Here is a 27,421-nt window from a genome sequence, read left to right as displayed (position 1 = left end):
GGGGAGGAGGAAGGCTAGACAAGGGCCAGGAAACATATTATGGGGAGTTTGGAAAGCGGGTCAGGTTCGTGCAGTTATGCAAACGGGGAGCGTGTGGTTCTGATGTGGCCGCAGGGTTCATTCCCCTCTGCTCGCTGTTAGACCTCTTGCCGAGGTCTCTCACCCGCAATCACCCTGCTGCTGCCCTCTCCTCCTCTTCCTCCTCCCTTTTGTGAAGGTGCACTGAATACAGAAGAGCCAGAGGCTGCATGGCTGGCTTACAAAGGATGCTCTTTTCTCTGTCTGAGGCTCTCCTCGTTCTGTTTCGCTCTGCTTTCTCTCTTGCTCCCTGTGCCCTCTTCCTCTCTTTCTCCAGCTCTGCGCCGTCTCGCTTTCTTCTCAGCACCTCCATTTCTTCATTCTCACCCCTACCTCTCTGCCTCCAAACCTCTTCAGCACATTTGTTTCACAAAACCTTCCATCTGCTCCTCTATGCTCTTTCTCAACTGCTCTCTCGCTCTCTCTCCCCAGAAATGCATCTATTATTAACATACACCTCTGGCTCTTGCTGAAGACTGAACCAAGGTTCAGGCCAAGCTCCTCGGCATTTTAATCACCCCTAATGAGCAAGAAATAATGAATACACATGCTTGAATCCAGCCTGTTTGTGTGACAGCAATTGATTTATGTCTTACATACAGTATGTGCAGCTAATCTTAACAGGTTCACCATGCATGGTGTTGTATTTCCAACTGAATGTGCTGTATCCTTAGACGTTTCCTGCTGTGAGACACATACCAGTGCATGGGTATAAAAATCAATCAGACAGCTTCCGACTACCCAACTACACGGAGAATCAGAGCTCGTATTGCAGCACACAATGCATATCATGTCATGTCAGACATTACCGTAGCTGGAGAATTAGTCGTGCGCTGGTTCCCACTGCGGAGCTCGTGTTAAAGCTCTCCTGCGGCAGGTTTCCGCAGTCCGAGGGCACACGCACGCCGCTGTCAAATGAGCGAGGAGATGCGCAGGCGAGAGGCGTCCCTGATGACTAGCATGGCCTCTTTTCATCATCTGCTTCCCCCCTCTCTTTGAACAAACACGAGGGCTCAAGGCAGGGATCTGTCAGAGGTCCAGCGCTCACAGAGAAAGGGGAATTATGTTGCTGCAAGACTACTGAAACCCCAAAATTCATTACCACTCTGGCTGGTTGAGCCTGAAAAAGTGAGGGATTCATCTTTTGTTTTGTTCTGACACAACTTCACAGCACATAGAGGCCCACTGTGTAATTCTGCGGGAAAAGTTGTAGGCATTCACAGTCTGAAAATGAGAAAAGTGTCCCTTTTATCACTGGTTTATTTATACTGGTAAACATCAAACAGAAACAACAGCAAAATCAAGAGCTGACGTCCTCCCATACTTGTGATTATCGTTTCTCTAACATCGACAAGTTAATTTACAATGGTTGTCATCGCAGACACGGTAACATCAGTATGTAAAAAATATGGAAATGAACCATTCCTCTGGATGTCATCCACACGTAATATCAGATCCCCCCCCCCTCCCCCTGTCATGCTGTTGTCGTTGGCTCAATTGTCGCTCAAATCAGCCACGACAGGAATCCTATCAGAGTGGAGTCTTTATGTAATTATGTGATAAAAATGTATTGATTCAAACCTGGGGGCAGTATTAGGCTGAAACGACTTGTGCCACAAAAATACTGCATTGTGCTGCATCTGGGGGTGTGGGGATGAAAAGATGGAGCGCTGTCTGTCTACTACATTCGGTTCCAACACCTCTGGGATGTAAAGCACATTCGTAATCTCTCCAAACCACCGTCAAGGTAATTAGGACACGTCTCCGTCTGTCTGTAGAGCTGGAGACAAGACTCATGTTCAAAGTCTACAGAGATTGTATCACGTTAAGTAACAGGCGATGAGAATGCAAGTATAATAACCCCACCTGTGAGTTTCTCTCTTTCTTATAATACAGTATGTCCAGGTTACTTACTGTATTCAACACCACATGAACACTTAGGGTTGTCTTGAGATATACAGTATCTCACACAACGAAACATTTTTGTACATGAAGCTGTTTTATACATTGTTGTGCCTTTCTTCAAAGTTTGACTGTTATAAAGAAGACTTTGATAGGTTATAAGGTAGAAAACAAATGTGAAACCTTTCCTATAGCCCTGAACGCCTGCCTTGCCCCCAAATATATGAGAGAAGTTAACAGGTCTCTCAGTGGTGAGCACAAAAGCTCAAAACAAGGCATAAAACCCCCGTCCCAGTTTCACAACGGGCCACAAATCCAATCCAAGAAAGCAAGAGAACGCAGGTTGTAAACTCCAAATCATAAAGTGCTCTCCAGCAGCCACTCAGACCTAGAGAGCTTGTCCCTGGCCCGCTGAATGTTTGTTGTGCTCACCAGCTGCGGCAGCTCTCCACTTATTGACAGGCTCCGCTTGGAGCGCAGACTGGCCCCAGTTTTTGGGTAGGCCACAAAGCAGCGCTCCCGAAAAGAGTCAGCATTTAGTGAGTGCCTGCGGTTGACCCTCATGCCCCCTGCAGGCACAGTCATGTAATGGTGGGGGGCTTGGTGAGGCCGTGGACCCCTGGGTGGTGCTGCAGTCCATTTGACAGGCTGGCCGGGAAACGCTAGAGCAACAGTGGTGTTGGCCATTTTAGTCTTCGAGGAGTTATTCCGGTTCATGTTCTCAAGCTCGACATCTGCCAGAGCTTCACTTCGTCGAGCTTCAGAAGATTTTGGTGGAGCGCTTGAACGTTTCGGCCTTGGCGCTCCTGGGGAGGCTGGGTGCCAGCTGTGACTGGCGGCAGAGGTAGAGACTGTGCAGTCAGGGACAGAGGGTTTGGTGCCTGATGCGACGGCTGGCGCTCGCTGCTTGGCCGGCTCTGGGGGCGGCAGGGCAACTCTGAGGGAGTCCTTGTCATTCTTCTCTGGGCGCAGGACCTGCTTGGAGAGGGATTTCGGGATCCCGCAGCCCTGTAGCTGTCCATCGCTGCTCAGAGAGCGAATATCCCCCATCTCTAGAGCCTGACAGGACAGAAGACAAGGGGAAAATACGTGAGGAGAGAGAAGAAGGAAAGAAATTGACTATATTTACTCAGTGGTCATTTTCTTGAAAAGCTGTTATAATGTCATACTGCCATTTTCCAGGGTTTTATTATATTCAGGGTATTGTTCAAATCGTTATTATTTCACAGCCTTCCAGAGAAAATCAACAGTGAAAATCTGGAGGGACATTGGCCCATATTTACAGTAAAAACGAAATATTTGATTACCCCTTAGTCAAACAACAGCTAACATTAGAAACTAGGCACTTACTAACTAATATAGACAGATAGGAAGTGGCTGCAAGATAATAGAACCATTTGATAATGTTACAAGCGACCATAAGCAAGGTTTAAGTGCTTAGCCTATATTGTTAGCAAGAAATGTAGTTTCCTTGCTAACATCAAAGTAGCTAGAAAGTATATTTCTTTCCAATGCAAAATTAGCTCACATGATGTTAGCAAGGAATTCCCTTCACAACATAAAAAGCATGCTTAGTATCCTATTAGCTACCACATAACAGCTTATGCTAGCATTTAACACTGCCTAGCTAATATTACATTAGAATTACGTTAGCTTGAAAGTGTTGAATGCTTATTTAATGGCAGCTAATAGGTTACTAAACATTGTTTGTATGCAAAAATGTTGCTGAATGTCTCTTTAGCTTCCAATAAGTAGTAAATGACAGTCACTTTTAGAAACCCAACATTTATTCGACTTATAAGTACAACTTTATCACAGCAGTAGAGCTTCCAACTCTGATCATGGCGTCAGAGAAAATGCTGCAGTGTGAATGTGGTGAAATCTATTAGACTGTCCTGTTTCAGTATGAACATAATTAATGAAGAGAAAAAAAACTGTGGGAATCATTCCAAGCTGACCTTATCTGTATCTCCTTGGTTACACACCCGGTAGCGCACAATGAGGAAGATGATAAAAGCGAGCACTGAGGCCACTATAATCCCTCCAATGATAACCACGATGGTGCCACCGAGAAACTGGGACTGCATGAAATGGCACCTCAGGTACTGCGGCTCTGTGGTGAAGTGGACACAACCAATGACACGGGTGGCAGTCAGCGCGGTCACCTGGTCATCATAGATAGCCAGCACACACAGGTCGTAGTGTGTACCAGCAGCAAGGTTGTTCACGAGGATGCTCTTACTGGATGGGGGAATCATTCTAAAGGGATAAAAAACAAAACTTTAGTCCTGACATAGATAAGAGGTTGTTAAATGAAAGCGGACAGAGCCAAATCAGATTATCTATCTTATTGTTTTGTACGGATAAAATGACATGACAATCATTTATCTCTCAAAGGACTATTTAAGATCTGTCCGGGTATAATCTTTTGTGACATTTGAGTTATTCTCTCCAGCGTCATTACTGATAAAAGCTTCAATCATTGCATTGGGACGCAGGATGCCTCTGTTCACAGCACCAGGATTAGTGAGTCGATTCTCTAATGCATCCTGAATTCAGTAGCTGCACCTGAAAACCATGTGTGTTGTTGACTTTCAAGTCCCTTTTCTAATAAGAGGTCTTTGCAATGATCCTATCACATCACAGTGATAAGCAGTAAATACAGAGCGAAAGAGGGTAAAGATGAAAGAAAGCTATGTGCGCCAGTTTCTCCGATGGGCATGTGCGACGCCTCTGATGCTTTTCTTTGTAAAACACTGCATGACTACTCTTTCATCTTCTATCAGTCCGCAGCTTAGTGCAGACATCATGTTTTGATTTTGTTGATTAAGCATTATCAAGGTTTTGCACATAGTAGGCCTAAATGATACACAGGCGAGGGGGGGATTAAGAGTTAAAGAATAAGAAGTCAGATAGAGTGCATTAGTCCGTCTACCCGATAGGCTTAATAGACACAGCAAATAATCATGTCGACAGCCAGGTCCACTTCTTAATGTCTGAATATCCAAAGAGATTTAGCATTCTGAGGATAATATAAAGGTAAAACATGGGTCAAGGGATTTCCATAATATTTTCCGTAATATGAACGAGCTGCTGTGTTGACATACATGCTGTGTTTGAATTTCCCTCGGGATCAATAAAGTATCTATCTATCTATTTATCTATCTATCCATCTATCTATCTATCTATTTATCTATCTATCTATCTATCTATCTATCTATCTATCTATCTATGTGAGACCTTAAATGCATTAGTAAATTGTTTACTGAAGTAAAAACTAAACGAAAGAGTGGGATAATTTTCTCATTACGCAACTTAAATTCATACCCTTTTTTTCAAACAGTGGATTCACCCCCTGCAGGTCATTATATAGAATTGCAGGTTAAAGGAATTATGTTTTTGGCTTCACTTTTGAATCCATAAGCTACGTCCACTTTTTGTATCATCACTTTTTGAGTCATTTATGTTTGACCAGAAAGTCCACTCTGTCTGCTTACCTGTATACCAGTGAATCGTCGTAGCTTCCATTATATTGGATCTGGAACATGCGTATCCCAGGAATACTCCTCTGGAAGTTGAACTTGACCAAAGCTGAGGTGGACGTGACCTCTGTGATGACCACTTTCTTCTCCTGGCTAGTCTTTGCATTCCCCAGAGGCAAACCTCCCGCCTCTGCCCCAGTCTTGGTCACTGTGGCGATATCTGATGATCCCGGCGCAGGCTCCTGCTCTGCCACCGTGTTGTTGATGATGTGCGGGAGTTTGGCAATGACCAGATCCACTGTCTGTTGGGCCTCACCTGCCGGGTTGGAGGCCACGCAGGTAAAGGAACCTGCAACACAAACTAATTAGATCATCCTTCCTGATATTTAATGTGGAATATAAATTAGTACTGTTTAGAAACTATGTTTCCAAGCTACAATAGAAACATATCTAATCATATTTAAGAAAAAGTTTGACATTTCAGGGACTTTATGGAGCCCCAGAAGTCTTTATCTAAGGTGTACCAGAAAAATAAATATTATCATGGGGCAGTATGTCTATGGAATAATACATTTTTTGGAAATACACAGACTGTTTCTCTCTGTTTACAGCCTGTTAAGATAAGCTTACCGACTTACTGCTGGCTGCACTGTAGCTTAATATTTAATGGACGGAACTGAGAGTGGAAGCAATCTTCTTATCTAACACACAGCTAGGAAGTATAGAAGTGTATTTCCCAGAGTGTCAAAGTATAGTGTTTAAACATTGTTGGAATAATGTAATATTTGATAATTTAACCAAGAAAACATTTCAGTTTGAAAAAGAACAATTACATCATAGATGTCTATGGCAGAAACTTAGTGGCAAACAAGGTAAAAAAAAGTCATTTTCCTTTCTTTGTGACCTTAATCAGGGTGAGCCAACACTCTCCAGACTAAACTTTGTCATCTGATGTAGGCAAATACTTCAGCCTCAGGCAAACAACTAATTTCATTCAGTAAATAACACAGGCACAGCCACTGGGGTGTAAACAGACCAGAGTCCTTGACGGTGCTGATGAGGATGTCCAACGTGCCGTCTGTGTGGACAGCCGCTCTGGAGGAGTTGGACATGAGACGTCCGTCAGGGGCGATCCAGTGGATAATGGGTTCGGGGTCCCCTCTGGCCTTACAGCGCAGGGTCACGCTCTGACCCTCCAAAGCTCGCAGCTCCTGAGAAGAGAGAGGGAGGGCGGTTGGTGGGAGGCATAAATTTAATACTGAGAGGCACTGATCTAAAAGAACACTTTGGAAAAACAAAAATCCTCTGTACAGTATTTTTTTGCTTAGAGATTAACACTGTGAGTAACTGAAATAACATAATTAACTCCCATATTGGTGATGTTGTGCCTTAGAACTTCATTCTCTGTAAATATAGGCTAATCAGCAATTGATTATGTCATGATATTGAATTAGCATGATTATGAAGCCAAGATAATCAATATGACAGTAGAGTGCCGTGCATATGACGGATCATTTTCTCAGCAATTATGTAAAGATGTCAGCTGAATGTTAATGTGATGACATAGCTGTAGTTATTTGGCTAGGATTTGATCAGATAATTTTGTTTGGATGCATGAATCACGGGCTAAACCAGTGTAAGCTTTCACTGTGTAATAAGAGCTTCACTGGGGATCCATCATAAACCTGCAAATAGCTGTATTGAAACCAAAAATGCTGCTAAAGAAACTTCTCTAAAAACCCTCCACAGGCCACAATTTGATTACATTTTTTTTAGTAAGTCCTATATATTTTTACAATATTGTGTTAGCTGAGCTGCCCAGATGAGTCCCAGACGTCTTGTAAGACTCAGTTGGCTTGCTCCGAATGCTAATATTTGCTGTGACAGTCAAAGAAAGCTCAAAATACCACCTTGGATTAAATTAGACAGAATCCCTTGTCTGGATCAGTATAATATCTGTAGTGCTATGTCTTACAGAAGTTTTACCTGAGAATGCCTGGTGATGAGAGGTGGCTCACACAGAAACTCCTCCTCAGAAACAGTCCAGAAATAGCGTCCAGCAAGGTGTTGCGGCGAGGCACAGGTCTCCAGATCGTCCTCCCTTCGCAGTCTTCTTAACCAGAGCAGCTCACAGTTACACCTAAGTGGGTTCCCTCCGAAGCTTAATGCGAACGACGTGGGACCCATGATCCCTGATGTGGCCAGGACCCCCGCTCTTTGGAAGACTGGGTCAGGTGGAAGCTTCTGAAGCTTGTTGGAAGTCACGTCCAGCCTCTTGAGCTTCTGCAGCCCAGAGAAGGTGCCCTCTGGGATGTAGCTGAGCATGTTGTGGTCCAGATTGAGCGTGTGGAGGCTGGACATCCTCTGAATGGCAACCCATGGAGCACCTTCCAAGTTGTTGTAGGATAAGTCAAGCTCTTCTAGGGCTGTCAGGTCATTAAAGGCCCCGATCTGGATGTGGGTGAGCTGGTTGTTGTTGAGGATGAGGTGGTGCAGCTTGGACATGCCACTGAAGGTGTCATTGGTGATGCGGGAAAGTCGATTGCTATCAAGGTGGAGGGCTCGAAGATTCTCCAGGTCTTTGAAAGCATGAGGTACGATGGAGCCGATAGTGTTCCTGGAGAGAGTCAGGTCTACAAGCTTGGTCATGTTGGCGAAGTCTTTGCGTTTGACGCTGGTAACAAAGTTATCTCCAAGGCGCATCTCCACTGTGTGCCTATCGATGTTCGGCGGCACAAAGAGAAGACCCTTTTTGTCGCACAAAGTTGCTAGGTTGGGGTTAAGCATCTGGCACACACAGCGTTTGGGGCAGATCTGAACCTTGTGCGCCTTCACAGCCACTCCGAGGACGATCAGATAAACCAGGAGAGACTCCATTTGGCTTTTCAGTCAGGTTAACACACCTAAAAAAGATCAAAGCAGAAAGAGAGAAAAAGAAAGGGCAGACTATTTATCGAGCAGTTTAAGAAGGCAAAGCGTGAAATCTGCCATTGTCGTTTCTCTCATCTTTATCAAACTGTAAATTCTGGAGCTGGATAATCACACACGAACTCCTTTAAAAGGGAACTGGGGTATTCTGCTCTGTCAATTTAAAGCTTTCCCACTAGATATGAAAGAATATCAATGCCAGCTCACAGCTGAGACTAACAGTCAGTCCAAATTCCGAGCAGGCACTAAGGAGAGTTAATGCCTGAACAAACAATGAACGCTATGCAATTAGACATGAAACTAATTAGTCACCTGCAGACTTGAGAGTGAAACATCCCTAGTAATCTTATGTGATTCCTATGACAGGATTCCTTTTTAGCCCCTGCTCCCTCAGATGTCCTTTTTTGAAACGATAATGCCAGTCCTTTTATGTTTGTGTACAGAGGGATGAAAGTCTAGACCAGCAGTCCAGGGCCTCATCAGAATTAGACTGATATCTCCCAGGATCATATCGCCAATAGGAAGATGATGATTGGGCCCCATGCCTCGGCGAGGATGTGCTGTGCCTCGCTATTGATTTTCTCTCTGCTCTCTCTGCTGCTACTCTTACTTACGACACAGCTGAGATGGGGGATAAGGAGGGATCCATTTGATGAATCCCGAGACCTTGTCAGGGATATAACATGTCATAAAAGTAAGACAGTGGAGATCAGATCACAGCTCTGCAGGTGCACCGCAAAGTGTACTCAAGCAAGAGCTATGATTATTTTTAGCAGTGAAATTTAGTGTCATTTTAGTTCAACATGCAATATTCAAGCCTCTGGGTGTCCTGTTACGGCACACAGAAAAGATCAACAGTCCAATCAAAAGAAGGAACAAGAGATCCAATCCCACAACTGTAGTAAAAATCCAAAGGCTAACCTTTAAATACCGAAGAGAACGGCTGATTTATGATCATAGCATTTTGTGGTTTGCTGGTAATGGCTCTATTGTCTGTGTTTGCGTCTTGGAAAGAGTGTGCATCTAAAAAAAATTCTCCTCAGCAGAGAGCCTGCCAAATGAGTGTCTTCATGCTTCAAAAGCTTCTGTTGCACTGGAGCAGTGACACACAAGTCGAGGTGTAATAACCTTGACAGTCGGAGTATATGAGGAATATATCATTGAGCAAAGAAAACATCAGACAGGATGGGAGTGACATCCCTGCCATGTGGGGGCACATTTTCAACGCGAGAAGAGGAGCTTAGGAAGCCGGGTGCCATCGGCTGACAACAGGCGCATTTTGACAACCGGGTAAAATGTTTCACAGTTAGACAAGGAGGCAGGGAAGAGGTAGTCTGAAAATGGCCCGTAATAGCAAAGGGAGGGATGAAATTATTGAAGGGAGCACCCTGGCTTTGACAATTTCTTGGAAGACTGCTGATCAAGCAGCTACGAATCAATGTCTTTCTTGACACATTCTAACAAGGGACATCTTAGTCACACAAGAGACATGTTTTTGTTGATGTAGTCTGGAGTGCAGAGCCTCCGAGTTATTTCAAATGTTGCCATGGCTCGTCTTAAAGATGGAAGATGATTTTAATATCAGGCAGTGCTGCAGAGCTGTGTACTCCTCCAAGTACCTGTGTGGAAACTCATGTTGCCAACCACTTTCTTCTCTGACTCTGAATGGCCCCTAGATGTAAAATGAGACGGACAGGACTTGCTTATTCCAGACTGGAATGGCGCTTAAGACGTGATATTGATTCACTTGGTAGAGGTTTTTTTTTTTTTTTTTTTTGCTTTTGCTTAAAATTCAGCCGAACGTGAAGAGGCCCATTGCAATGGTAATCCCAACAAAACACGCTCTGGGAGGGGCAAAGGGACAGCCCCTTACTAGCTGAGGCCAGGCCGGAAATATCTGTTGCCGTCTCTCTAATTTGCATTTAATTATGGTTGTTCCACGGGTGATTTGCATAACAGGTTGCACTCATCAGGTACAGGGACAAATAAGTAGATAATCAATCAATGCATTCATCAATCACACACTTCATCTTTAAATGTCACACCCCCAGAAAAATCATTACCCTTCATGTAGGACTGTTCATTATAGCGGAGCGACTTGGGAGGGCAACAAATAAACAAGAAAACAGATAATCTACTGATGCATTTACCATAATCTCCCTCTTAGTCAATCAAATGTTCGTTTACTACCTCTGAGCAGGTCTTTTTGGCCCTCAGAGAACAGAACAGACTGACAGAACACACCCACACACACACACACACACACCAGTGGGTGGATTTGTGCCTAATAGAGGTAGCTCACTACACAACAACCCCCAGCTATGGAGACAGACATTCATGTGCAGCAGCAGCAGCAGCAGCAGCAGCAGAGCACTGTAGGAGAGGATATCTATGCTCTCCCTGGGGCAGCATTCTCCAAGAAAAACCTTATGCAGCACACTGCATGCCAATCGGCCGGTGAGGTCATGGGGGATATGTTTTCAGATGGTCTAACTTATGCTGGAGCTCATGTGAGGAAGCCTATGCAATCCACGTCCGGGCAGGGAATCAGGGGGAGTTAATGAGATGAAGTCTGCTTGGTTTGCCTCCTCGCAGGTTGACACGATGGCACATGGCGGTGTCTCTGCATGCAGCGTCTCACCTGGTTTACTCAGGGTAAGAAACATCCTGATGTGTGCCTCTGCCAGAAATGTTCTTCTTTGTTGTGTCAAGGAGGTAAACTGATGCTGCAACATGATGGTAAAATGGTATCGACAAAGCACTGAAATGGGTCCTCAGCCCACTTGCTTTATGAGACCAAATGGAGCTGCTGCATCTGCTGGAGTGGATCATATTTTGACTGAAATTCCATTTTGCCGGCTAAACGCTCGTGTAGTCCGAGTCCAAACATCCTGACCAAACATTGATGCAGTTACAGACCGTCTCACTGACACATCTGTGTTTGTGAATGTGTCCATGTGCTGTGACACCCCTTTTTCCTGCAGAGTCTGCCAATGTTGGAGTGCGATAGCTCTTGGGTGACAGCCTTGATGCCATGGCAACGCAGAAAAACGTCAGTTTTAGGGTGAGATGTAATCAGTGGCTCATTTTCAGATCACCTAATAACATTTCAAACAAAGAGGCCTCTCTGTCCTGGTTGGAGGCCAGAGAAGAGGACTCATTGTGGCGTTTATGAGCCTGTTGTAATGAGAGGAAGAGAGATTGTGCATTCAGCTAATTTTCTATTGGATTTGATGTTTGGAGTGACTGAACCATTATTGTGTTCCAGTCTAATAAAAAACGAAATGACTGGGTGTAGGACTCTGATGTAGTTGGAATGATGTGTTGGAATGTGTGTGTGTTTCTCTCTCTGAGTGTGTGTGTGCCAGGGGGAAAGCATACTAAGCAGACCCCACTGCATCAATAGAAGTGCTGTTCATCAGCATTTACAACTCCCCCATGTAGGTCCAAGTGTTTTCCTTCACACACTATCACAGGAGATTCTCTGATACCTTGATATGCAGCAGATCTCCCGGCTGGAGCAGCAGTCCAACAAATCAACAAACAACCCAACAAAAGAAAACACTTTTTTCAGATGCAGTCTTGTATTACAGCAGGAAGCCACATTTAAATGCTGACCGCTGATTTTGGATCTTAATTCTTGCACTGGTGTGTCATGCCCTGATGTGAAAAATGGGCTTATGACCAGGGATTTTATACCGGAAAGACGAATACAGAATCCATGCACACCACCTCTGAACATCAATATGAAGTGTGTATTCTTCACAGTATGGACCCGCAGGTCTGTAGACTTTCAAATCCGCCAATTCCTGAGTGCAATTTCAGGTGGAAGAAGTGGAAAAACAAAAACCATCCATGCCCCTTTTTGCGAAATCACTATGCTTTTGTTAAAAGGGCTTTTATTTCATGCCACAATATATATATGGGGGAATGAAAACTGCCAAAATAAAACCCATGATCATGCATCCATTGAGTCATTTCCCCCCTTTTTCAAAGACCCCCAGGATGCTGTGTTTTTCTCCTCACACAGCAACAAAAGGGCTAAATAATGCATCATCTTCTCTCCTTATTTTGTTGTGTAATCAAAACGCAACTGTCACACACACATATACACAACATGTGGACCAGGTGTGTGTGTGTGTGCGTGTGTGACTATATCAAGTTTTTAAGTCTCTTTGAAAGCATTTCTCCTCCTCAAAACAAGAGCTTATTGTTGGTGAGTGGAAAAAAGAATTGGGTCAGGGAATGAGGAGCTGGTCTGCAGAACAACCTTCTATACATATCATTGCCTGCTATCAGTGAAGGTAGCTGCACATACGCTTCATGACTGAGTGCATAAACATAGCAGTGACAGCAAACAGAAGCAGCAAAATGAGGCGTGGGCCTGATTTCACTGGTGTAGCTGTTACAATGGAGCCTCAGGCGCTCATGAATAATAAGATATGTGATAACTAACACTCGACATAAGACCAGGGCTATTATACTCCATCCTTTATGAGAAAAATCACCGGGTCTCCATCAGCATCAACATGCCAACTCACTCATCCTATAATCAGATGTGTTACTTTGGCTAATTTAGACTTTATCACACCTTGATGACTGGTGGGTAATTTGCATAGGGTTTAAGTACAGCACAGAGCAGTTAGATAGCCTATCACTGGATCCCGTGTGCTGATAAAATGCACAATAAAACAAAGAAACATCCGACATCAATCATATCCTGCATGGATCACAGAGCGGGCTGAATAATGGCCACATTAGAGATGATTCTCACTTTCACCTGTAGGGAGAAAAAAACAAAAAAAACAGGACGCAGCCAAGTGAATACAAATGATACAATTGTTATCTGACAGCGTTCCTGTGCAATTGAGGAATTTTTTTGACCTTGCGGTGCAGGTCCTGCTGGTGGGTTACAGCCACAACCCCTGTCACGAGGGAGAACCTGAGCCCTTTCAAATGGGTGCTGAGGAAAGTACTTTAAGTCAATATTGCGCTTCAAAAGAGTTCACAGGCTCAAATTCCCCCCCAATCGCTGCTTATAGATAGATAGAAAATAAATAAATTAAATTACCTTGCAGATGAAACATAAAGACAAGTCAAAGGAGGCTGCGTTTGAGCTTATTCCTCCCAGAGAGCATCCTGAGAGTGTCTTCTTGCCTTTTAATGGGACCGACTGAGAGATAATTCAGGTGTCCCGAAACACGCGCCTCAGCTCCTATAACATGTGACGGCCTGCGAAACCAGCGATGCCCTTCAAGAAATCCATGAGCGGCAGATAAAGGACGACTCCTCTCCGATCCCGCCACGCCGGAGAAATGTATGAGAGTCCCCCTTTTTTTCTTTAGTGAAAAATACGCTTTGCTTGAAAAACGCAACCTGAAGCGTCCCAGCGTGCCGCTGAGGGGCTGCAGCTGTGCGGGATCGCCTCTACTGCGCATCCGCCTGTATGCACCTCCAGAAGAGAAAACGCCTTTTGTAGCGACAGACTGCTTGAATATCCACAGTGCCGTGAGTGACTGCTGCTGCTGCTCTGAATCCAGCCAGATGTTCCTATCGCTTTCACGCGTTTTTTTTTGCTTCCTGGCGACGCACGGCTCACTGCGAGTTAATCCAGATTGACTGAAAGGTTGCTGCCATAATATGCCCCCCCCTCTTCCTCCACCTCCTCCACCCTCCTCCTCTTACTGCCCCCGGACTACTGTCAACCACCGACCCGGCTCCATTTCTGACCAGAGGTGCTGTGCTCGGAATGGTAATCAGTGCGCTCCGAGCTGCACAGAGAGCATTTGTGTGCACAGACAGATGCAGTTGCCTCCCAGCCTCTCTTTCAGGCAAGGCATCATCATTTATTCATGTAGATTGAACTCTACTGCACGAAAATGCAGCAGGGTCTATAATATTCTGTAACTATTAAATTACATTGGAAAAAAAAAGCAGAGAAATGTTTATCTGATTAGACAGGACAGAAGGAGATGAAAAATTAGTCAGGCAATACGTTTTACACGCCTAAACTAGTCTGTTGTTGAAACTCTGTCCATTGCTTTGGATATAAACTGTGCTTAACTGGTACATCTGGTCAGAGAAAAAGCCAAATATAGCAGCCTATGGCTGAATATCCTGCATTTCTTACATAGATTATTGGTTATAAAGTGTTGAGTTGGCTGAAAGTGGAAGCCCCCTATTCCTGTGGGTCTGCCTAGCATTGGAGCCATCACTATTTGATGCAATGATCCCGTGGCCTTTTGTGCAACTTTGATATTGTTCATAAGTCTATAACAGTGCAGACTCAGTGTTTTATTATTCCCAAAGCACAATGACCCCACACTGCCCCTGAGCCTCCTGGTACTTTGAAATGACTGGTTGTTTGGTTGTCATCCACAGAATTACCCTGAGGATTTCTGCTCCAGATCAATAGCTCAATCCAGTTACGACACATCCACATTAGATCAACGGGAATAAGTGGTTAAAGCAGATCCGGCATTATGCAGAGCTGGAACGGCTGAAATGTTTAACTATTCATTTTAATGTGTGTCTGCAAAATCTCACTTATATAAGAGACATGAAAAGTATAGGCTCTGACAGTGACATCATCCACAACAAAGTAGAACAAGTTTACAGCATTTCAATTGAAATATTATTTTCAGACTGATTACATGTTGGCTACCTGCACAACAAACTAGCAGAATAACTGATTTTTATTGCTTGTATACAAGTTCTTACTTGTAAAATCCAAATAACTCTTTTAAAACGCATTCAACCTGAAAGCCTTTTCAGCTTTTATGTAAATACATTTCATTTAATTAAACTTTTTGTGGATTTTAAATATCTATTATTTCCCATTGTTTTGCCTGAAATGTTTTGACATTTCATTCCTTTTATAACCTGATGTTTTTATGACCTGCCAGTTTGCTATTTGTAACTTGGATTTTGAAAAATGCTCAATAAATAAAGGTCAGCATGAACTAACTTTAAAGGTAATTATCATTATGCACATGACAAACTGTCAATCAAGCTTTTTATGAAGTTCCAAATCACAATAATTACTTAATGAGACTTTATATAAAGAGCAGGTGTAAATTATATTATTTAAAGAGGAAAAACATGAATCTATCAGGCAACAGCTGTTAGGAAGAACTGCCTTTTAACCAATATGTACAGTCTATGCTTTTAACAGACAGAAACCTTGAACAGAACAAGACTCATTAGTGAAAAGCCATCTGCGATGACGGCATAAAAGCAATGCAAGCAAAAGTGGGAAATTACTAGAATTAGCCATAAAAACTATGACAATGATGACCTAAGTATGACTGCTAATTATAATTGTAGCAGTAGTATTGAAGGCTGCTCATTACTGACAGTCTATGACATGAAATGACACTGTCTTGTCTTAATTATTGCAGGGCAACTTCACTCATATGATTCAAACTTTTACTGACGCCTGCCACCCAGAAACTGTTGGTTGTAGGTGAGGCCGTCTGCCCGTTCACCTGACCGGCTCTTCCTCTCCAGGAACAGGCCTATGTGGTCTCGTGGAGGGTCAGCGATGCTACAACTCCACAGGGTCTCTGTGATCCCCAGCAGCTCACGAACACGAGCAGCGATGACCTGCAGGGCACACAGCAGGGTTGAAACCTTTGATAAAGTTTATGTTTACGATATCCAACCGTCATTTAATAAGGTAGTCACTCTGAGAGCGAGAGTCTCTCCTCTTTGAAGGTTATTCCACAAGAGTGTGGCATCACAGGAGGAATACATGACAGTATTACACCCCCAAAAACAAATAGATCACAGGGCTTAGAGGCTAAACAAATATAGAATTTGACTAAACAGAGCGCTGACGATTCTTAACTGAGTCTGCCTGTCTGGAGATATGTGCTCTGCTCCAGTGTAGCAGAGCTGAACACATACAGGCACTGTCAGCCAATTTAGTTGTGACCTCAGGGAGAGATAAGAAAAACACTGGCTTTCACTGTAAACAGCGTATATGTGTTACATCTGATCTGAGGTGTCTGCTGCCAGTGATGCTCGGTTACAATGCACAACTTTAATTGGATGTCACACTGTTCAAAGAGAAGAGTGTTGCGATGCCAAACTGGATGTGCAATTGAATTGGTAGACTAAAAAAATGCTATTGCAGCCCACTTAAGACACTGGAGAGATATTTGTTGTACAATTCTAATTACCATTTTAAATCTGTTAGATCTTTTTCTTTCTAAATCAATGTTACTTTACCATTTTAATTCACGCAAAATAGATTTCAAAATTTACCTTGGTATATTTACTATGTGAATTAGGTCCCTCAAATAATGATCACTTCTTAGGATTTAGGTAGAAGACAAACAACCCAAAAATAAAGTTGTTCCAGCACCAGATGGTGAGAGCAGGTTATACAGAGTACAGTGGTTTCAACAATAGCATCATTATCTTGGTGCTACTCCTCAGCCTGTTGAAACTTCTTTGAACATTGTGTGAGCCTCCATCTTTGATATGTAAACAAGTCCCCATAGTGACATCAATCTCTTTTGAAGGTGGGAATCAAAAACTCAAGCTTCTTCCTTTTCTAATACCTGCATGTCTTTAAAATCTGTGATTCCAAGCCTTGGCAGGTAGATGCAATCTACATAAATGAGCTTTCTTCCGGTGATGAGGTTGTCCATGAAACATGCCTGAGACAGAAATGAATAATGAGTGCACATCCTCTGACAGTGAAAAATGATCTTGTAAGGTGACAGGCACATATCCTGTAATGATCTCTGTTTAGTGAGGTGAATATTAACCTACTTCGTATTGTGGGAATCCTAAAGACTCAATCCATCTTGCAACATCATGACAACTCCACTGCAGGAACTCCATGTTGCCTGTAAGCATGTTACTATGGAAACTGTTACCTGTCACAGGGCATTGAGAAGAGTTTCACTCACAAAGAAAAAGGGAATTCTGGTCAGAAACAAATATATATGTTCAAAACTAGGTTTCTGAATTTTTTTGTCGAAGTTTGTATACCAGAAAAAAAAAAAATCCTCAAAACTTACCGAAAAAGCTTTCTTAAAGTCGCAATGAAGCAACACAAATTACACCCGCTTGTGTTTATTGAAACAGCCAATCAGCTTCTTGTAATTTAGGGCGGTTGTTTAATTGAGCGCTGGGATTGGATAATAAATCGGGCATGTCCCGCCTACAATAGAAGAAATCAGCGAATGCCACATCGCGTAGCTTTCACAGATCATCACATAATGTGGACTGGTGACAGAGGGAGAAAAATCACATCGTAAATGTCTTATGTATCGTATCAAAACGCAGCATAGTATCCCGCCGTCCCCTGCTCTGTTCTACTACTGCTAGCTAAAGTTCTCTTAGCTCGCCGCTGTACTGTGGGTCGGTTGAAGGGCTTCGGAGCAGGAACATAGAAACCAGACTCTCACAATGGCAGCAATTCTACTTCGTTCCCTTTTGACCAAGAAGGTAAAAAAAAAGCATTGTTAATAAACAGCTGGCTTCAGTTTTGCGCTTATGCAACCACACATAGCTGATAACCTGTGCAGCCAGCTAACAAAGTCGCAGTCAACGCTATCTTGGAAAGTATTTCAAGTGTATATTTTGTGCTTATTAAGTTTGATAAGTAGGGGCAGGTTTCACTTGCATTACGTGGAAAGAAGTGGCAATCAATTGAGCATTGACACCTGGCTCTTGTTACCTTTTTATAAAGTCATGTGATAACGAGTTAGATTTGAGCAGTAGTTGACTTTATGCTTTTATTTCTTGCAGGTGTCCCTCCAGCTCGGTCGCTGTTACTCCTCCTCCTCAGTGGTAAGAGCCTCCAATAACACGACTTTTCATTGTCTATATATTGAGAATACATCTCCTAATGAAACTTAACCACATCTCATCAGTGACCCTCATGTATGTTTTGTTCTGTTATCAATGTTTAACATATAATCCCTGCTAATGTTTCACCAGAAAATTCCTTACAGCAACAATATGTTACTTTCCCAACTTCAAATAGTAGTTTCAGAGGTGGATTATATAGCTCAATAACTTTCCACAGGGAGACTGGCTTCTCTCCTGCTGTGTGTCACTTTGGCAGCGGGCCGAGGTCATCTTGTGAGAAGTGCATACAAACTTCACAGCACTAGTTCACACACCGGCCTTTAGTTATAAAGAAGACACCAGTTTGCCCGTCTTGGTAAGGTTTGATACAATGGGTGAAGCCAAGAAGAGAAAAACATAAGTCACCAAGCAAGAAGCAGAGGGTATCTCCTTGCAGATATTTTTCATTAGTAGGCAACATTATCTTGAGATTTATCTTCCAGACAAACTTTCTTATTATGAATAAAGGTAAAATTTGAACTATTAGATCAATAGCTGCAATCAAAATGTCATTAGTTTTGAGACATTTTTAGAAAATCCTCCTGTTAGACCTGCTCCAAATTCTCTTCTGGTTCCTCCTTGATTTTAAAAGTTTAACTATGAATAATTGTTATAATAATCATTTTATTGCAGATTGCAAAAAAATGCTACAGAGATTTCATACAGACAGCACCATCTACTTAACCTACTTTACCTAGCAGAGCTTTAAAGTAAATGACCTCTGCTAACATTACTTACACTGAAACACAAGTCAATCAGACTGGGAGAAAAGCCATCCCTCAGACTTCATCGAGAAAGAAACCTTTTATTCCAAACCTACTTTTCATTAATTAATTGCATTGCAATGAACATCAGCCTTTTATAGAATACAGTCAGTTGAATCTTCCTCACTATTTCAATGCGCTAATACTTCATACTAGAAGCTGCTTAGAGTTGGTGTGTGTGGATTGCAATTGGATATGAGCTGATGACGCAGGGTGACTGTTTGAACCATCAATGCTTTAGGAAGGAACTGCATATGTTGTGACGATGGATGAGTGTCCCTAATGAACTCAGGGATGATGTAAGCATGCAGGACAAGATTAAATCATATGCTTCTGTGATCCTCTAGCCCACAACCAAGCTGTTCATTGATGGCAAGTTCGTCGACTCCAACACCTCTGAATGGCTTGACATCCACAACCCTGTAAGTACTCACAGTTGAACTTTACTCAACCTGTGAAGAGACTGCAGTAATACAAGCTCTTATATAAGCTGGCTGCAAATAACCAGTGCAAGTTTGAAGTTGTAACTTATAATCACTTTTGGTGGGGTGGGGGGATTGTAACTCTTATAGCTTAATGCACAAAGCGAGTGGAATCCATTCTGCACAGCCTCTTATGTTTAATATCTACAAAAAGTCCATCCCCGCTGTTGTGAAGCCTGACAAGTATAACCCTTAAGCACAGAGATGATTGGTGATAATAACATGCAGAAACAGCAATCACACAAAATATCTCACTTGTAAAGGAGATTGATTGATTAAATTAAATTTAAATTGATTGATTGATTAAATTTTATTTCAGACATCAAACAAACATTTGGTTATAGATATTAATGCATTATTAGTAATATGAAGTGATGATCTCTCTTGCTCGAAGTCAACCTGTCTGTAAGATCTGTCTCCTGCTCCTCAGGCTACTAACGAGGTGGTGGGGCGAGTTCCCAAAGCTACACAGGAGGAGATGCTTGCAGCAGTGGACTCCTGCTCCAGATCCTTCCAGTCCTGGTCTGAGACCTCCATCCTAAGCAGGCAGCAGGTCTTCTTGCGCTACCAGCAGCTCATCAAGGACAACATTGTAGGGAGAATTTTCACTTGTTTGCCTTTTGAGAGAAGTAGAATACTTAAGGGCTGCAACAAATAATGATGTTCTTTTAATCTGCTGATTATTTTCATGATAAATCCTTTAGTCAAAAAATTGTTTAGATGTTTCTCAAAATTTCCACTTTTGTCTTTAAATGGCTTCTTTTGTCTGTCCAAAATAAAAGGTCTCATCCATTTACTGTCATGGATGACAAGGAACAGCAACAAATTGTCAAATTCTAAGAACCTTAAAAAAGCAAATGTTTGACATTGCTGCTTGAGAAGTTGCCTGAAAGTATTCATCAATTATCTAAACAGCTAATTTTCCTCAAACACATTAATCACCAAATCTTTGCAGCTCTAGAGTGAATGATCACTTTGCTGATTTATTAATGAATAATTAATAAAACTATCATTAAACTGTTCATCCTCTATTATTTCAGAAAGAGCTGGCTAAAGTGATCACCTTGGAGCAGGGCAAAACCCTCGCTGATGCAGAGGGAGACGTATTCAGAGGACTACGTAAGTAACGCAGAGATCTCCCGCTGTGCTGTTGGGTTTTGATTTCCTGATTAGATAAGAGTGCAGGTGAATATACAGTGGGGATCAAATTCCCCGTTTCAAATAGTTGTCTATAGTATCCGTATCTGCTGATGAAAAGTCTGTGTCTTTGGCAACCCTTTATGCCTCTGCCTGAGTGAACTAAGTGGCTGCAGGATGTCAATTATTTGCGTGAAACCAAACACTCTTCTCACCTTTAAATTAATAATGGGGCAAGGGTTCTTTTTTGGCCATATAGGCATACAGAGGCTTTCAGAATGTCTAATTATAGCAAACAATGGATACAGAGCATTGTTAAGTTCTGATGTCATAGTGGGACCTCATAGTTTGTTTTCTACTAGCTAAGCTTTTAGTTGCATTCTATATAAAGATAATTCTGCTGCCCACCTCCCCCTCCCTTCTTAAAATACTCTTGTTCGCTTTGGAAAACCTGCATTAACAAGAACCATGTTAGGAAATAAAAAGAGCCATGCTCACTTTAAGTAAACGGAGATATATTTTTGTTATTTCGAGACAGAGCTGCCAAAGTGTATTTTGCACTTGGTACAGCTCCCAGTTTGGGGATGCCCGAGTTGTTCTGGCAGACCAACTCACCAACTTATCAGCTGAAAGTCAGGCTACATCTGCAGGTGTGCTGCCAACTGAAGAGATTTCCTGCAGTACTGGGACCAATGGTGTATGAAGATTTGTCTACTTCTGTTACAGTCTACTCATAGGGAAAGAAATAACACTTCAACATGCAATTAGCTAATTTCCCATTATGATTTCTAGAGAGGAATCCATTCACTTGTTATGTATCATGTCTATTTTTGAAATTATTTTATTTATTTTCCTGGTGGAGGTTTAACAGCTATGGTGTGTAAGATGACTTTCAAGATGATCCGTCTTTTCAGCTTTGACAATATCATATGACCCTAAACCTGTTGTATCATAAGGCATAAAAATAAAATCGGAAAAAGACATTTTTTTTTCTTTGAAATAAAGATAAGAAAAGATACATGTGTATGTGTGTATATATATATATATATATATATACCTAAAAGAAAATGTGTTTTTCCACTTCTCTCAAAGTCCTTTTGCTGATGCATCCATGAGAGGCTTATTCATTCAATATAAAGATTTCATGAATCATATCGATTGTGATTTTTCTCCCTCTGTCACCAGTCCACATTATGTGATGATCTGTGAAAGCTACGCGATGTGGCATTCGCTGATTTCTTCTATTGTAGGCGGGACATGCCCGATTTATTATCCAATCCCAGCGCTCAATTAAACAACCGCCCTAAATTACAAGAAGCTGATTGGCTGTTTAAATAAACACAAGCGGGTGTAATTTGTGTTGCTTCATTGCGACTTTAAGAAAGCTTTTTCGGTATCTGGTTTCTGGTTTAAAACCATTTCTTTGTAATTGCCATCCTGACAGCTTTCTCTTTATTCTTAACGCTAATTTCCTTTTAGTATTTGTAGATTAATCTGAAAGTCAAGTCAAAAGTTTAGTCTCAAAACTGAAGACAATTTTACAAATACATTTAAGTGTTTGTAGATCTTGAATCAAAAAATAGTTTCCTTTTTGAAAAGGCCCAATATCTCTGCATATATTGTTGATTTATTTCATCCTTTCTCCATACCCCCCAGAGGTGGTTGAACACGCCTGCAGCATTACCTCCCTCATGCTGGGGGAGACCTTACCTTCCATCACCAAGGACATGGACACCTACACCTACCGTCTGCCCATCGGCGTGTGTGCAGGCATCGCCCCTTTTAACTTCCCTGCCATGATCCCCCTGTGGATGTTCCCAATCGGCATGGTATGTGGCAACACCTACCTGATGAAGCCCTCTGAACGGGTCCCTGGATGCACCATGCTCCTCGCCAAAATGCTCCAGGACGCCGGGGCACCAGATGGTACGCTCAACATCATCCACGGCCAGCACGCAGGTGAGTGTGTCTTCATGTGAGTCATTCAGATCAACACAATCTTTTATAAGCAGTGGGTAAAAGTCCAAGAATGACTCAAACACTCATCATATAACCCCCAGCAATATGTAAATGAGAAATTTCCACAATGCGCTCAGCCTATATCTGTAAGTGATTTACAAGCATTCTAGGCACTACGATTTGAATCTCTGGATTTAAACCTTTATGCACTATTTTGTGCCTAAAGGGAGCCACACAGGCATAGAAGAGAGGATTCAAAGTATCTGTTTGTATTGTTTTGTAGCGGTGAACTTCATCTGTGACCATCCAGCTATCAAAGCAATCAGCTTTGTGGGCTCCAACCCTGCAGGAGAGCACATCTACGAGCGAGGATCCAAGAACGGCAAGAGAGTCCAGTCTAACATGGTACAGCAGAACTCCTTTTACTGATTTGACTGATTTTAACATCCTCAGACTAAATGTACAGATGTTAGATTGTAAGTCCCACCAGGCTGAGGTTCATGTCTTCCATAATAATCCGCATATTAAATGCTGTTCACATATGGAAAACAACATAACGTATAAAATATACGACTGTTACCAAGACAACAGCTCAGAGCTCAGCTGTCAATTGCTGATATGTGAAACATGTGATTATCACCACTCTCCCTCTGTTTGACGTGTGTGACCCAAGAAAAAAAAAAAAAACAGTGCACTGTCCTATATTTTCCATTTTAGGGTGCCAAGAACCATGGTGTGGTGATGCCTGATGCCAATAAAGAGAACACCCTCAACCAGTTGGTTGGTGCTGCATTCGGAGCAGCTGGCCAGCGCTGCATGGCTCTCTCCACGGCTATTTTTGTAGGAGAGTCTCGTGAGTGGCTCCCAGAGCTGGTGGAGCGCTCCAAATCACTACGTGTAAACGCAGGTAGCTTTATAGAGAGCTTCATTTTATAAACCTTTCTTCTATTCTTTGTTAGTGATACTGCCCTTCATAAAGAAGACTCTTACGTGTGGTGTGTGTGTCCCTAAGGTGATCAGCCTGGGGCAGATGTAGGGCCCCTGATCTCTCCTGAAGCTAAGGCCAGGGTGGAGCATTTGATTCAGAGTGGGGTGGATGAAGGTGCCAAACTGTTGCTGGATGGGAGAAATGTTGCTGTAAAAGGATATGAAAATGGAAACTTTGTAGGACCCACCATCCTCAGCAATGTAAAGGTGAGATTTGGCTCCAAAAATGGAATGTAGCAGCCGAGCAGATTCACTACAGAATAAAATGCATGGTCAGTTAACTAGCTTTTTACCTTTAAAATAAGAGTCCATAAAAATGCACGTAAAGCTTTTAAAGCATGAACAAAACCTTTTCTTTAACTTACAGTAAATTGCAACAAGTTTCAGAGGAGCTTTTTTTTTCAAACTCTTATTGTTGTACAAGGAAGAGTTCTGCACCAAAACTTTGAATCCTGAATCCCTGTGTTAATAAATGATAGTTATTATAAATCTTAGCTCAGCATTCCTTGTTCCCATTATGACTGTTAGTTTGAGGCTGCATCCCAAATTACAACCCAGTATGCACTGGATATCCAACAATGTGTTCACATTCACTGAACTTCCTATCAGAGAAATAACAGTAGTAAGGGCTGTATGTGTGCTTTTGTCACTTTATGGGAGTCTACTTGTTGGTTGGAGGCGTGTAATTATAAAAATGTTGTAAAGTGAGACCTAAACGATATTATACAAGTTACACCATTATTACACTAGAGCTGCCTTGGTGGCTTTCCAGTATTGTCTGTTTAAATATTGAATGGTCGGCATTATTGCATTGTGGGACATTGGTGGTTGTGAAGTGTACATTGCTTGCAAATTGATATGTCTTTGGAAAAAGTATAGATTTGACGTGTTCTTGATTTCAACTGAACTTCACTCTCAGATTGAGTGTTAATATAATGGTAGTGAGCACAGGATGAAACTGCTGTACTCTCCTCCTTCTACCCCCAGGAGATGAAGTCATGTTCCAGGTTAAGACACCTGATTCAAAATGCTTTAATTCCAAAATTAGGAAAACTTTTGACTTATTGCACTGAAGACAAACTTTCCTATTCAGACTGTGGCTTATGCTGTTACATGACAGACTTACAGAACCCTCGCCTAATGCTGCTTTCTCTGAAACATTTCCTGTTACAACTAAATCTCATGTAGTTTCAGTAATAGGTGATCTTAAATTGCCAGAGGAAAGTCTACATCGATCTTTATTCTGTTCCTTTCAGGCTGACATGAAGTGTTATAAAGAGGAGATCTTCGGTCCAGTGCTCGTTGTCCTGGAGGCAGACGATCTGGATGAAGCCATTTCTTTAATCAACAAAAATCAGTACGGTAACGGCACCGCCATCTTCACCAACAACGGAGCCACAGCGCGCAAATACACACATGAGGTGGACGTCGGCCAGGTGAGAGCAAAAGCTGAATAACTGGACAAGGGAGGTGTCTTCATAAGAAGCCTCTTATGGTTTTCAAATTGTTTGTTATAATCCAAGGTGACAGTCACCTCTTGGTGTTATTTCTGTTTCCAGTGAATCACCTGTGAGAGACTTTGATGAGTAAACAGATTTGTGTGGGAGGCGTTCTGTTTCAAAAAGACAAAACAGACATTGTTCATGTGAAGTGGGAATATTTATTGGAGCGACATGAAGGCTCAAAGGAAAACTGCTCTAAAGAATTCATGAAAGTGAAACACCCAGTGCTGATTTTTCTCTACTACATTTAACAGTTTCTTCTTTGAACCCAAAGCAGCTTCTGCATATTTGTTGTGGCATTCAAGTCTCTTAAAACATCAGCACAATCTTTCATGTACGTGAAAGGCGTGTGCTTTTAAGAGATCAATTATGCCATCAGAAGTAATAGTTTGGAAAATAAAGGATTGGTTCTCTTTTTTTTAAAGCTGCCTTCAATCAAACTGTTTCTTTCATAAAAAGCATACATTTGTTTGTGCTCAGTATTTACTTTCTCAAACAGATAATGTTGAGCAGGCAGTAAACAATGCATTGTCAACCTGCAGTTCCACCTGCCAGATATCACCTACCAGTACATAGAGTTTTAGGCAATCTCAACCTGTATTAAAGAAGACATGAGCCAATTTTCAGCAGATATCTGGTCCATAATCTGTGACAATGTGAAAATTGAGTCTTGTTCGAGGAGAGTTAATATACAATTTTACATTTATAACGTCTCTCTTGCTCATAGATGAGAATGAGTTTTTACAACCTTGTTTCTGAAGGTCTGACCAGGATGGATGTCTCCCTGCATGGACTCTTACAGATAATTCAGAGGAGCTTGTATTTGTGTGAAGATGAAAGGAAATAACTTGTGTGTCACACTTGACTTTTTTTTTTTTTTAAACTGATTCCCCAGATTTAGGACGGTTTAGCCAACCAAATGATAGAATTAAAAGCAAGATCCGTGTTGAGTCTTTAATCCTGCAGTAGCTATGTATGAATTCTTGTCCATGTGTTCATGCATTTGCACAGATTGGCGTGAACGTCCCCATCCCTGTCCCCCTACCCATGTTCTCCTTCACCGGCTCCAGAGGCTCATTCAGAGGAGACACCAACTTCTACGGCAAGCAGGTAAAAAAAACAAAAAACAAAGCAACTTGTTGGATCATAAAATCTAAACATGCATATGAACCGGGTGGCTGATGGAACACATGCATCTTTCCCAACCAGGGCATCCAGTTCTACACACAGATCAAGACTGTGACTTCACAGTGGAAGGCTGAGGACGCCACTGTGACCAGCCCGGCTGTTACCATGCCAACAATGGGACGCTAAGCTAAATTGACAGCACATGTAGCATAACCATCCCTGACTTCCCATTTGCCTTAAGAAGATGCCCACGGAGGTGATGGGGAGGTTTATGTCCTTTTTAACTAGGGATTATTACTTTGTGACATATCAGACAATGTTCTTCTACAAACACATAAATGCAATTCTAACCTCATTTGGAGACAAAACGGACTTTGTGCTGTCAGGCTTTTTATGGGTTTGTTGTCTCTTTCTATTCTGTTCTCACTGGGGGGAACAGATATTTAATCCTGGTCAGTCATTTTCTTTCTCTGCGGGGTATTCTGGTGTCAAAATCTTTCAAAAACCTACAGTAGAAATTACATTTAGGGACTCTGCCTTTAAAGCAGCCACAGTAAATGTCTTCCACTTTTATCCGCCTTGGCTCTTTCGATTTTATTTTTCATCAGAGCTTTGTGTAGACACTCCAAGTATAAACTGTATAATTGGAACAAATGCTACTCTAGAACAAGGAGACGCCCGTTCTGTTACTCCATTGAAATGTTTGTTGTCCTCTGTATGGATACTCAACTCTGTGTGTGTTAGATAGAGATTCAGTTTTGTCCTGTATTGAGAGAGTGATGCTTTTTAGTATCCATGAATGGCATGGAAGTTGAATTGCAGTGTTTGAAATGACATGGACTTGACAGTGGATGTTCTTTACAAGCCATTATAAAGAAACTGTGACAATATGTGCTCGACATCTTTTCAATTTATGTTTTTGAGCTACTTCAAACTCGGTTCCCTCCTTCACTCCTCCGTTCAGTCTTGTGACTGAAGAGAGGAACAATAACAAGAGTGTTTCAGTCTGTGGTTCACTGAATAAACACACTGTAATTTGTCTCAATTGAGTTCTGATTTGTGTTGCAATTTTTTTGGCTTGTTCATTGCACATAAATACAACTTGGTGATGTGCTGGAGCAAAAGGGGGCAAACATATAAATGATGCCTGATGAAATCGTATAATAATGCTTGAACTTGACTCGATCTGATTCAGCACTGCAACC

The 27,421-nt window shown here is 42.1% G+C and overlaps 3 protein-coding genes across 3 annotated transcripts; 1 reads left to right on the top strand and 2 right to left on the bottom strand.

Annotated features, from left to right (window-relative positions):
- Positions 1-1,320: 1,320 nt before the first annotated feature.
- On the bottom strand, positions 1,321-14,178 carry lrfn5b (leucine rich repeat and fibronectin type III domain containing 5b). Its single transcript, XM_020632438.3, has 6 exons — positions 13,462-14,178; positions 7,449-8,365; positions 6,499-6,673; positions 5,478-5,811; positions 3,939-4,239; positions 1,321-3,039 (listed from the first exon to the last, which is right to left on the bottom strand). The coding sequence occupies exons 2-6, from the start codon at positions 8,337-8,339 to the stop codon at positions 2,338-2,340; spliced, it is 2,403 nt and encodes an 800-aa protein (XP_020488094.1). The 5' UTR covers positions 8,340-8,365; positions 13,462-14,178; the 3' UTR covers positions 1,321-2,337.
- Positions 14,179-14,897: 719 nt separating this feature from the next.
- Positions 14,898-17,520, bottom strand: LOC109982973 (sterile alpha motif domain-containing protein 15). The gene is made up of 4 exons (XM_020632461.3): positions 17,423-17,520; positions 17,172-17,278; positions 16,958-17,056; positions 14,898-15,995 (listed from the first exon to the last, which is right to left on the bottom strand). Exons 2-4 carry the CDS (start codon positions 17,256-17,258, stop codon positions 15,819-15,821), a joined length of 363 nt encoding a protein of 120 aa, XP_020488117.1. The 5' UTR covers positions 17,259-17,278; positions 17,423-17,520; the 3' UTR covers positions 14,898-15,818.
- Positions 17,521-17,666: 146 nt separating this feature from the next.
- Positions 17,667-27,265, top strand: LOC109982974 (methylmalonate-semialdehyde/malonate-semialdehyde dehydrogenase [acylating], mitochondrial). Its single transcript, XM_065963453.1, has 12 exons — positions 17,667-17,852; positions 18,156-18,197; positions 19,369-19,443; positions 19,934-20,095; positions 20,544-20,622; positions 22,297-22,599; positions 22,883-23,004; positions 23,317-23,506; positions 23,612-23,793; positions 24,843-25,022; positions 26,100-26,198; positions 26,298-27,265. The coding sequence occupies exons 1-12, from the start codon at positions 17,814-17,816 to the stop codon at positions 26,400-26,402; spliced, it is 1,578 nt and encodes a 525-aa protein (XP_065819525.1). The 5' UTR covers positions 17,667-17,813; the 3' UTR covers positions 26,403-27,265.
- The last annotated feature ends 156 nt before the right edge of the window (positions 27,266-27,421 follow it).

The sequence above is a fragment of the Labrus bergylta genome, chromosome 15 (genome assembly GCF_963930695.1).
Source record: "Labrus bergylta chromosome 15, fLabBer1.1, whole genome shotgun sequence".
Taxonomy (NCBI): domain Eukaryota; kingdom Metazoa; phylum Chordata; class Actinopteri; order Labriformes; family Labridae; genus Labrus; species Labrus bergylta.
Note: the sequence above shows the minus strand (reverse complement) of the source record. Positions and strands in the feature narration are given on the sequence as shown.

Coding starts and splice junctions, on each gene's coding strand:
- lrfn5b (XM_020632438.3), bottom strand. CDS start 8,339: ATGGAGTCTCTCCTGGTTTATCTGATCGTCCTCGGAGTGGCTGTGAAG. Junction 6,674..7,448: donor TCATCACCAGGCATTCTCAG/GTAAAACTTCTG, acceptor CTCTCTTCTCAG/GAGCTGCGAGCTTTGGAGGG. Junction 4,240..5,477: donor GACGATTCACTGGTATACAG/GTAAGCAGACAG, acceptor TTATCCCTTTAG/AATGATTCCCCCATCCAGTA.
- LOC109982973 (XM_020632461.3), bottom strand. CDS start 17,258: ATGCTTACAGGCAACATGGAGTTCCTGCAGTGGAGTTGTCATGATGTT. Junction 17,057..17,171: donor TAGGATTCCCACAATACGAA/GTAGGTTAATAT, acceptor TTTCTGTCTCAG/GCATGTTTCATGGACAACCT. Junction 15,996..16,957: donor CAGATTTTAAAGACATGCAG/GTATTAGAAAAG, acceptor TGTGCCCTGCAG/GTCATCGCTGCTCGTGTTCG.
- LOC109982974 (XM_065963453.1), top strand. CDS start 17,814: ATGGCAGCAATTCTACTTCGTTCCCTTTTGACCAAGAAG. Junction 20,096..20,543: donor AGCTCATCAAGGACAACATT/GTAGGGAGAATT, acceptor CTATTATTTCAG/AAAGAGCTGGCTAAAGTGAT. Junction 23,507..23,611: donor ATCACTACGTGTAAACGCAG/GTAGCTTTATAG, acceptor TGTGTCCCTAAG/GTGATCAGCCTGGGGCAGAT.